General features: G+C 37.9%; 2 protein-coding genes across 5 annotated transcripts in view; one reads left to right on the forward strand and one right to left on the reverse strand.

The window, feature by feature from the left end:
• grp (gastrin-releasing peptide) overlaps positions 1-4,919 on the forward strand; it is a 24,054-nt gene extending 19,135 nt beyond the window's left edge. The window contains exons 2-5 of one of the 3 annotated variants that reach the window (XM_034895840.1): positions 3,412-3,514; positions 3,626-3,741; positions 4,338-4,564; positions 4,642-4,919. In XM_034895840.1, the coding sequence (XP_034751731.1) occupies positions 3,669-3,741; positions 4,338-4,564; positions 4,642-4,695 (354 nt within the window). In that variant the 5' untranslated portion in view covers positions 3,412-3,514; positions 3,626-3,668 and the 3' untranslated portion in view covers positions 4,696-4,919. Of the gene's footprint in view, positions 1-3,411; positions 3,742-4,337; positions 4,565-4,641 lie in introns of those variants that run through there. The other 2 variants (XM_034895839.1, XM_034895837.1) reach the window with 2 other exon arrangements.
• On the reverse strand, positions 4,284-9,128 carry rx3 (retinal homeobox gene 3). 2 transcript variants are annotated; one of them, XR_004659855.1, is made up of 5 exons: positions 8,870-9,128; positions 8,310-8,545; positions 6,830-7,431; positions 4,623-4,691; positions 4,284-4,527 (listed from the first exon to the last, which is right to left on the reverse strand). XR_004659855.1 is itself a non-coding variant. In XM_034895835.1 (3 exons), exons 1-3 carry the CDS (start codon positions 9,126-9,128, stop codon positions 6,985-6,987), a joined length of 942 nt encoding a protein of 313 aa, XP_034751726.1. In that variant the 3' UTR covers positions 6,003-6,984. The 2 variants fall into 2 exon arrangements, 1 of the variants encoding a protein (XP_034751726.1); XM_034895835.1 differs by lacking the exons at positions 4,284-4,527; positions 4,623-4,691 and having other exon boundaries at positions 6,003-7,431.
• Positions 9,129-11,383: the final 2,255 nt, after the last annotated feature.

The raw sequence follows: 11,383 nt of genomic DNA on the forward strand, positions 1-11,383 counted from the left end.
TTATTATAGTCTAGGCAGCACCATCAGAACACTAATGTATCATATGACAATTCAAAAGGAAGAATAGAAACTAGAAAGGGAATTATTTTTACAGCTCAAAAAGAGATTTGATGATGAGATCACTTATGTTTCACTTTATTGTACATGAAATGCAATCAAATAAGTCTGAAGAAACATGTAACATTACCATAATTATTGTTTTATATACATACAGTACATGATAATAAAGAATAGAGTGTAGATAATGTACAAATTGAAATCAGTTGCATGCTTTTAACAACATATGATGCATAGCGTATATGTGTAATATAAACTGAGTTATTGAAACATGACTCGCCATAAAAAAAACGTTGACTGTGCGCTCCCTATATTCGCCCAACAGTGCCATCTGCTGTTTCTACTGCCAACAAATGAAGTTAAGAATAAACCAGGATATCACCGTTTGCATTATTGTACAATTGCATTATGCACGCTTACTTTAATAGTACATTTACTGGATTCAAAAAAAAATTGGATACCAATGTATCGAGAACTATAGTTGTTTTTCAATTGAATCACTCAGAACTCATAATTACCAACTTGTACATGCAAAAAAACTGAGTTACACATTCAATCATGCTTATGCAAACTTTCAAACTAATCATTTATCTGGTTTAATTGTGTGGTTTAAATTATTTTAGTGGTCTCTAGTGCAGGTGCTCAAGGGCTGGCAATCAGACACGACTGTTGGCTGTTGGTGAACTCATGAGAGGGTGAATAATTATGAACTCCTTGGCCTCTCAGTAGAAGTTAATTAAAAAATTACCTCAAAACAGTTTTTATTTCAGGGACACATTTAATATTCCTGGAATTTCTCAAGATGTTTTCTTGGATGTTGTCTCGCATAAAAAATAAACCAACAAATATTTCAGATGGCACTACCTGATACTGCCCTTTGACCATACGTGACTCATCCTGTTTTGTTAAGGTCATCCTTGGACACAGATATGTAACGAGGCTGAGATACTCTCCAATGTGCGATGTTTGTTGTGCTTTTGACCCAACAATACCCAGAGGAAACCGCCAACCTTTTCAACACAAAATGTTACTTACCTGTGTGGACTCCTTATCTGTCCTCACTGATCTCTTCCTCTGGCAATCTGTCTGTCAATACTGTCATGAAAGGGATCACTCAAGTATGAGAATTTCACATCGCTGTGTTTGCAGAGTGCTTAATTAACACTGTTGACAGTTCCAGGGAAGATAAATACACTGTAATAAACTGTACCGATAAATGATGTGAACTACGCATAACAAGCAGGCATATGCCGCATTGTCAGATTCTTGTAACTGAATACACAACAGGTGTTGTCTGCAGCGAAAATATGAATTATCGTTGTTCATGACCTGTGTTCTTTCACAAATTCTGCGTCATTTCCCCTCCTCTGAAAACAAGGCAATGTTTAGAAGACTGCCCAAACAAATGAATTCATCTTTTTTTGTAGCGGCACATTAAATGTCACAAAGCTCTTCCCAATATAATATAAAATCTACAGAGACAATATAATAATTAAAACATAAATTAAACTGCTGTTGCATACAAGTCAGGTATGCCTTCAAATGTTGCACGAAGTCAGTTTTTGGGGTCACATGTTTTTTTATTTTGTTCTGCTCTGATTCTAATCTACAGGTTCCCCTCGCCCTTTGAATAAAACACTCATTGTTTAATCTAGACTATGGTGCATTTAATAATGTAATTCATAGCAGTTTAGAGGTGCTTGTACTGTAATTGGCTGATTAATGGTACTTACTTAATACTAGTTCTCCATTTGTATGTTTTACTACATGACAGCTGTGCTTTGTAGTTATTTTGAATTTTAAGATTTAAAATCAACATCAAAATGCTTGTAACATGTTAATACATCAGTAAAACTATCCCATAATATAATATATAATAATGTAACATTCTGAAAGTGGGCATTCTGAATGATGAGTACTTTTGATACTTTTGAATACTTCTGTACTTGTTCAACTTTGAATGGACTGACAAAGGCTTTCACGTATAACAGAGTATTCATACACCGACATTCCTACAGGTGAAAAGTAACTCAGCAATTGTACTGTAAGTACTCTACTGAAAGGGGTAATCCAGTGATTTAGTGTAAAATCTGTTTTATTTAAACCACAATGCCATAGTATGAGTCAAGCTCCCATAACATGGATCCTGGATTCTACGTTAACCATCTTTTTTTGGACCTTTACTGTCTGGTAAATGCCTAGTTTGTAATACAGGCTTTCTGTTAAAGATTGTAGCCCCTAGAGGAGGCCACCTCTATAAAGTTAATATGAGTCGTAATTGCAACAACAAACAACCTATGTGAGCCTTTTTCAGGCGAGTACAGTCTCTATTGTAACTATTGTTAATCATTAGGGTTTTTTCTCACACTTGACCTCCTTGAGGATCCTGAAAATATATTGATAGATATATTATCATCATACAACACACAGCAGTGCTAATGGTCATATCTTACTTTTTTTTTTTTTTTTAAGATTCAAAATTTCAATCTTGTAGTTTGAAAAAGTAAAACGTCCTGGGGGTGCGAGCTGGAAAGCTCCTCATCTCTGCTTCAAGCTTTCTACATTAGCCACTACTAGCATAACACACCCGTCAACGGTTGATGCATTGTGGGTAATGTTGGCATATGGGTTTTACAATGAAGAAGAATTGAGTGGAATAATGAAGAGATATCTCTGGTTCTGTTATATCAATTTTGATAGTGTTTTTAAAACTCCATAAGTGCAATGCTAATTTGGCGGCAAAGGCCTACTCTTTTGAATCTACTACATTTATCTGACAGTTGGACTTTTTACTTGAAGACTATAGCATTTAAAACATCATTGCCCTACAGTTGGCTATATTAAGTAGGCCTCCTAAAATTTGCTTCACTTCAATATTAAAAAAGCTTTTTACACAATAGATCCGTTAATAAAATAATAAACAATTTATTATTAGTATTATTAGTATTTTTAGCCTATCTAATACTTTGAAAGGGGCATTTTCAGGTGTGTACTTCAACCAGCCAACTTAATGTACAGTTTGCTTATATATAAGCAAACTGTACATTAAGTTGGCCGGTTGAAGTACAGTAGGCTACTACATGTGTATGATATGAGACTACTATTTTTTCATATATAAAATATCGGAATATCCTACTTTTATTTTTCCTACATACTGAAAGGGAAGCAATAACTCAGAAGTCACATCCATCATAGTGAAATGACGTTGAAACCTCCCGCGATCGCCAGCAATCTCTGAACAAACAATGGCAAGCAAACGCCTCATAATTACATAGTCAATTATCATCACGACTGACGTGCAGCTTGTATCAGGAGGGGCTTTTAACTTTAATCATTTAGTCATTTCTCTCTAAGACATCAGGGAGTAGGCTATAACTTCAACAAGGCTGCAACTTTTACCCCGGTGCGACGTCGGCTCACAACAACAAAATATCGACCATGGTGGAGGTTTTCTAAAGTAAGATCAAGCTGAATAATTGCATTTTAGGATTCAAATACCGCGATTAAGATCTGACCTTTTCTCTGATAACATGAGCGGAGTGTGCTTGTGCTTTTTATGGACTTGCAGACCGGTGTGGCCACTTTTCATTATTCTGGCTACAGTACCGTGTATGTTGTACTGCTCACAGAGTCCTGCAGCTGTCCTTGGCAAAATGTATCCACGGGGCAACCACTGGGCAGTAGGTAAGAGAAACTCCATATTTTAAAAAAAATATTAAAAAAAAGGATAATTAAAAAGGATGTATTTTAGATGTACTACGGTATTTGCTTGATGTATTCGGTATACATGTGCACCATATTTGCCGATAATATTTAGAGCGAATCATATAATAAAATATTTGAAGCTAATTTAGAACTCCTTGATATGCATGCCATTAAATAGTTGCTCACTAATAACCATAATGTTAATTTAGCCTATTTATTACTTGGACTGCAGTGTTTTGCCTCTATGTCTCATCTCTGTGTCAGCTCTAATAACTCATACGTTAACCTGTTCCTGTAATAGACAGATATTTTCTTTGGCTGGAGAGGCTCACAAAATAAATCAATTTCAGTTAATTCAATTACATTAAAGTAATTAATCATACTTCTCGTAGATAAGAAAGATGTTTCATGGGAGACAAATACTGGATACAATGTGTTTGATCCAGGCATTCAATGTTGTTAAAGTGATAATTTGTATTAACAGTTTAATTACAGATTATCATGGCAGTTGTTTGAACCATATGTTCGACCAATAACAGTTAAGTTAATGCAACCTGTTACATGCGACTCCCCAGGTCATTTGATGGGAAAGAAGAGCATCGAGAGCCTACCTGAACTGCAGGAGACAAACCAGGACAGTGACCACCTCACACCTTTAGAAAAAGCTGGGGTCACAGAACGACTGATGGAGGCACTGATGCAACAAAAGAACCAGAAACAGACGATGCCACAGACTGGGGACAGGCTGCTTCGGCTGCAGAGCGGCTGGAGAGAAGAGGACAGAGACAAATATCTCAGAGAGGTTAGTTTAGATTCTTCAAATGTTGCCCTTTAAAAAAAAAAAAAGATGTAATACTTACAGTTATTTATCTATTATAGCTGTCCAACCTGCTTCTTCTGGCTTTGAAACTGCAAGACAATGAATCCACCTGAATGCAAGACAGTCATCATTATCTACTAAACGTATCCTGTTATTACATATTCACACTGGATATTTTTTTCTGCTGTGGGAGTACACTGGAAAGTCAATAGAAGTTTATTTTATCAGTAATCTAATATTTCTAATATGTGCATCATGTAGTAGTTTGATTACAGACTGACAGGACAAGGTTATGCTGAATGCATTGAGAGGCTGAATAAATTTAACATTGTGATAACTGCATTGTGGATGTCTAATCATGCTTGCAAAAGTGGCCTTTTATTTATTTTATAACACATATTCAGTTTTTAAAAATATGTAAAGCTCATAAATCTTACTTCACCTGTACACTAACCAGTTTGTACCACTAGATTGCGCACAACATCCATTTTGAGAGCTTCTCTTGTTACATTTGGAGAAACTTACCAACAGGTTGAAGCATGCAGAGTTGTCATCATTATAATTAAAGATGACAAAAGCAATTGGTGGTCCATTCAGTGATCTTTGAAGCTTTTCTTGGAACAACCAGCAGCACACCCCTGTGTGTATTTAGGACAGCAGGATAAAGAATGACAGGGACTATTATTAGCCCTCAGGGGTTTCAGACAATAGAAAATGCTAATTGAAACAATTTGGTTACACATCTTTTTTTCCTTAAAGCCAAAGGAAAGTGTTCTCCTCTGTGCTCTTCCCTCATTTGTCGCGGATGATTGGCAAACAATAGAGGTACAAGCCACTTTCACCCTGTCATTATGAGTCTAATCCCAGGAGCGAATGGGATTACGTTTTCAGGAGTTAATGAGGAGGAAATAAATGTGTTGTCAAACTATGTGTAAAAACAGAGGGAGGAAGTTGTTAGGGAGTTTAAGCTGCTTCTTTATTACACCCTACATACTTTTTATTAAATTAAATGTTACGGTGGTGTGAAACTTGATACAAGTAGTTAAATTGATTTTTTTTTTTTATTCAAAATTGTGTTTACAGTATAATGTGTTGCCCTATTTGTGTTTTAGTCAGCATTTGCAAACTCACTTCAGCATGATATATCAGAATGACATGGCTGGAAATGTCAACTGGCCTCCCTTTCTCACTAGCTTTGCATTTAGTGTTACATTTACGTTTTATTGCTTATTTTTCCCAACCTGATGATTATGTTAGTGGAATCCACCACTAAGGGGTGCTGTATTCAATATTTTCCACAAGTAGTGTGCGCTGAGCTTCCACGTACTTCCACTCTGCCGCATGATTAATAAAAGAAAAGAAAGAAAAACATTTTTGACAATGTGATATTGGCAGATCAACTACAGGTCATAACTGTTCAGCTGTATTATTCTATTCTTGCATCACAGTCGTTCCTGATGTACACATTGACATATTTTTCATCCTGTCAGACAAACACAGACCTTCATGTCTTACACATCAAGGAAAACATGATTAGCCACAATTTTGTTTATAAATTTGACATATAAAGTTTATTGTGAAGAGAAAATATTCACATTTGTTAAATCTTGTCACGATGAAGATCAAACGGCAGCAGGGATGAATGAGTCCAAATGAGGAGAGCTCCATTTACAAAAGTAGAATAAATACTGATGGATACTAATGGACTTGTTATATTGGCATCATAACACTGGATACAAATAAGATGGGGCTGAATGAACGTAAAACTTTACAGTAAACACAGCATGCAGAGAAGACAAATCAGAAGAAAACCAACGTAGATAATCAGTGTTCATTAGTTTCATATTTTACAGGAATTTCACAGTCAGTGTCCCAGGCTTTCAGATAGTTGCCTGTAAGGGTACAACTTTACATTACGGCTCCTTATTTAGCATTCATCAGCAGTAAAAAAACATTTAATAAATTGTTTAAAACACATGGTCAATTAGTTGCAAGCAGCTATTGCTATTTTAAGTTCATATTAATGTACAATATTTTTCCTATGAATACAGTTGATATTATTACAACTGTGTTTTACTATATTGTCATCCATTATCTGTTAATACTTCAGCCTCCACTTATGTCCATGAAGATAAATACATTATTATACACATATCTGCTTACAACTTTATTATAGTGTGTTATAAACCATGTATTAATACTACTTTTTTGAATTAATAATACTTCTACAAAAAAGAAAAGTGTTACCCTTATAAGTGGGATGTCTCAAATCCAAGATGTCAACTGAAGATGCCATTCTTCCAAAAAGAAATCCCGCCAGCATGAGGATGTAGTCAGTTTTTCAAAATATGCAGCATAATGCATTCTGGTTTTTGATGTCCTCTTTGAACCTCCACTCAGCATCACCACGTCTTCCCAATAGACTGAATGTGTTCCTTGGCCTTCATTCTCAGAGAGGCTATACTGGAGTTCCTTGGATCAGCCGAGCAGTGGTAGGCCGGGGGCGGAAGGCACATGGAGCCCATGTGGGGTAGGTGGGGGCTCTGTCCCAGGGCCGGGGAGGTGAGGAAGGAGGCCGGCAAGGCAGAGGACATGGAAGGGGGAGGAGAAGGGGTGTAAGGGCCCGAGAGGCCCTGTGGGCCTGTGATGAAGCCCGGGAGGGACTGCAGGGAGGTGGAGGTGGTGATGGGGGTGGAGAGCCAGGGGTCCAGCTGCAGACTGGAGCTCAGGGAGCTGCTGGGAGAGCAGCTAAAGGACAGCAAGGAGGAGGAGGTGTCCTGGAGCTTGATGGAGCTCACCTCCAGCTTCTCCTGCCGACGCCACTTGGCCCGCCGGTTTTGAAACCACACCTGGAGAGAAGGGGGGGGGGGGGGGGGGGGGGGGGGGGGGGGGGAATTAAATTAAACTCAAGACAACTTTATTATTACTGCAAATGCAACTGAACAGATATACACATACTAGATAGAGAGGGCGAAAACACATTTTTAAACCTAAAAACAACCAACGGCTTAAAACAACTATATAATCTAATATTGTGAACATATTCAAATATTAAGAAATTTGGAGGTTGACAATATAAGATATAAGTGATGATTTCAGCTATTAAAGGAAGCACTTTGCATTACATCTCAATGCTGTAATCAATATTAGTGATTGTACAGACATAATATTTTAAGAAATTCCTTGAACTTCCACTTTTTCAGTTTCTTTCAATATTGAATCTATGATGAAAGCAATAACTGACAAATAAAATTCCATCAAAACAAATAAAATCACTTTTGCAGTTCCTCCAAAAGTAAAACATGCACTGTTTCCAACAATGTGAGTTCTATCAGTTTTATATTTATGATCCCATAGCAAGTGAAATATCCCAAATAAATGAAATTATTGTGAGCAAATAAAACTAATAAGTTATCCTACAAATTGTTGCTCTAAATGTCTAATGTATCTCTATATAGTTGATATAATAATGTTAGATACCCCAAAATAAAGCTTTGAAATAAACAATTAATCTATAAAGATGCAATTTGGGAAACAGTCTTTGTTTTTCTTCTGTTGTTTTATTTATTTAAATTATTAAATGTTAGGAGACAAAGCATATGGGCCACACATTTGTGGCCTCTTTTTGTTATGCAGCCATCATAACTGCCTGCAGGCCTCCAGGCCAAATATATGCGCGCAGAGTGGAATAAGAAGCGATGAGGATGAGAAGTTTTTGGAGGCATACCTGCACTCGGACCTCCGGCAGGTTGACCTTTAGCGCCAGCTCCTCCCTGCTGTACACGTCCGGGTAATGGGACTTTTCAAACGCTCTCTCCAGCTCGTGAAGCTGGAAGGTGGTGAATGTTGTGCGGTTCCGACGGTGTTTCTTCTTGGGGTTTTCATCATCGGACAGTTTTCCGTCTCCGTCGGGTGAGTCCGGGCAGGCCGAGGCTTCAGCGGCGCCGCTGGCACAACCCACACCTGCGGGGAAAGGAGAGCGTGAGTACCAGGAGAAATAGCCTGAACATTTCCAGTTTAGTTTAAATATGCATCCTAAATTCAAAATTCTTCTAATTTTAGAAATTTTAAAATTAATTTGTTTTTGTTTTTAGGCTTTCTATATATGTGAGTGTTTGCGCACTATGAAGAAAATGACACCTAACTTAAGAACATCTGAAAAAAGTAAACGTGTTTTGTTGGGGTTTAAAAAGGAAGAAACTTAGGGACTACAGAAAGGTTACATGTATGTTGTAAGTATATTTGGCACTTAAATTGAGTTGATGCTGAAATGTGGAGAAAACTTACTGTCAAAACTCTCTGAGGAATGACTTTTCTTCAGCGGGGTCATGATTACATTCCGCTCAGCATCTTTGACCAGGACTTTCTCTGTCATGCTGTAGCAGGCTGATTTGTGGAAGAGGGTGTCCTCTTTAAATCCCAGTATCGCCTCTATGCTGTGGACAGTGGACGGGTTGTCCCCCTGGTTCTGCACGGAGCGTGCGGAAGGAGACAGGCGCTCGTCCATCATCATCACCACTTGGGAAGTTGATCCAAGAAGCCACATTGGTCGGGAAAGTAAAGAATGGTAAAAAAAAAAAACTACGCAACTGTTTCGCTGCTCTTCGTGACTGGTAAAGTTGTAAATTTCAAAGCAGTGCCAATTGAAAAACTTGCGCACAAGACGCACAGCAGTAAGTCCGTCTTGCTCAGTGGATATTGAGCATCTTCAGAGGGGGCTTTTAAAGAAGTGCCATCTGTAAGACCCCCTCCTCACGCGGAACCCACGCTGCACGTCATGGAGGGGACGTCCTGTTAGATTTGGCCCTAAATTTAGGGGTATAGCTGTGCGCCCAAACAGGCACCAGTGCGCACACCCTCGGTTATAACTCCTCCCCATCTCAAGTGCATCAGTCAGTGCTGGCTCTAAACCTACTTACATAAATCTTAAAACCATCTTTCCACTCTTCCAGATGTCATGTTCTTGTCAGTCTGTGTAAAAAAGAGGAAGATTACGGCCCACAGATTAAGGTACAACAAAATCATAATTACATGATTTCTGGTCAGGACAGGGATTTTCAAGATGACAGCTTAATATTTAATGAAAGCATCAAGATAGTGTTGCCAAACCCAATAGACATTTAATTTAGTTGAAGAAACATGTGTTTTATTGACATATAGGAAATCATGCACCTCCTGACCAATGTTGAATAAAATAGACTTACATACTTTCATTCATTAAAAATCAATTTAATGAATTATTCATAAATCAGACTGAAAGTATGAGGAGTTTCTTTAACCAGTTTCTTATTGGTGTTGAGTCAAAGAGGGTAACAGTGCCCAAACAATAACAATTTTGGGCTATAACCACTTAACAGCAAACAAAGATTGACAGCAGTGTGGTAATCCTTCTTAAGGGGATTACATTGTGTTACTCAAAAGAGTTTAAACCCTTAAAACTATTTAGCTTTTCCTAATTACAAAAGGTGACCTTTTCCTTTGTTTGCATGAGAGCGAAGGGGGGTCAGAGGGAGAGAGGGGCTAACTAAGCACTGTTTCAATTAACAGCAAAAAGTTGTGACTTGAGCTCATGCAAAAGTTTATCTATACAGTCAAAATGTTTTAATGATGTTCTCTTGCTTTCTTGTGTTTGCACGTGAGAAGTTCTGACGACATACAGAGCATGCTAATAAGTCGTTATGCCTTATGGTTTCTGAAAAGTTTCATTGAATTTGAATTGATTTCGGTTTCATTGTTGTGGAAAAAGCTAAGCATTCAGTTTCTGTCTCATAACCTCAATGCTCAGCTGCCGGTTAGCCTTGAAAGTCGCATGCATACAGTCTGAATGAAGCTTCTGCATAAGTTCCTCCAGTGTTCACAAAAACAATGTAGAAGACACGAGGTAGACAGGAAATGTCTGGCAGGTCTCATAGACGTACTTGTGTCAAAATGATTAAAATGTTCTCCTCTACAGGTGAATTCAAAAGTCATTGTTTATTAGTCCAAACAACATTTCCAAATGTGAGATAGATCACAGCACTGACCAACTGTATGTCCATTGTGATCATTCCAAATAAAAGATCCAAGCTTTGAATCCATAGTTCAACAATTTGGGAATTACGCTTATTTGTTCATTAAGATTGATGCCACTCTCGTATTTGTCTGGTAAATATGGAGCTACAGCCAGCGGCTTGTTAGCTTAGCTTAGCACAAACACTAGAAACTGAGGGAAACAGCTAGCTTTAACCAAAGATAAAAAAAGAAAAAAAGATCCACCTATCAGCACCCCTCATTAAGTAACACATCTTGTTATGTTGTTGGTTTAATCTGCACAAAACTGTGTTTGTTGTTTTTCCCGGCTGTCATATGCCAGACTGTTTCTTGACTGGGAGCAGTAACTTGTTTTTTGTACAGATAAAATGAAGATATAACGTGTTAATTAGTGAGCTTCAGAGGTGCTGGTAGATGGAGTTTGTCACCTTAAAACTGAGCTTGTTAGCTGTTTCCCCATTTCCAGGCTTGTGCTAAGCTACGCTAACAGTCTTTTGGCTTTAGCTTCACACGTATGAGAGTGACATCAACCTCCTCATTACTGTCTTTGCAATGAAGCAAATACGGTTATTTCCTAAAATGTCAAACTAGAACTAACATTAACTAATGTGTTGAAATTCCGGAAAGTTTTGTTGGGCGGATCTGTATCTTTTTCTTACTTGAAGACAGGCGTATGACCATAGCTGGGAGCACAACTTCCTTATTTAAGAAAAAGAAGAATGACGTATCTGAGAGGGAGGGAGGAAGGGAAGGGGAAAGAGAGAGAACAGG

This window comes from Etheostoma cragini, chromosome 16, assembly GCF_013103735.1.
Source record: "Etheostoma cragini isolate CJK2018 chromosome 16, CSU_Ecrag_1.0, whole genome shotgun sequence".
NCBI classification, from domain to species: Eukaryota; Metazoa; Chordata; class Actinopteri; order Perciformes; family Percidae; genus Etheostoma; species Etheostoma cragini.

Excerpts from the sequence above, each read along its gene's own strand:
- rx3 (XM_034895835.1), bottom strand. The coding sequence starts at position 9,128 with ATGTGGCTTCTTGGATCAACTTCCCAAGTGGTGATGATGATGGACGAG. Across the intron at positions 8,546-8,869 it reads TTCCTCAGAGAGTTTTGACA|GTGTGGGTTGTGCCAGCGGC; the intron begins GTAAGTTTTCTC and ends CTTTCCCCGCAG. Across the intron at positions 7,432-8,309 it reads TGCCGGAGGTCCGAGTGCAG|GTGTGGTTTCAAAACCGGCG; the intron begins GTATGCCTCCAA and ends CCTTCTCTCCAG.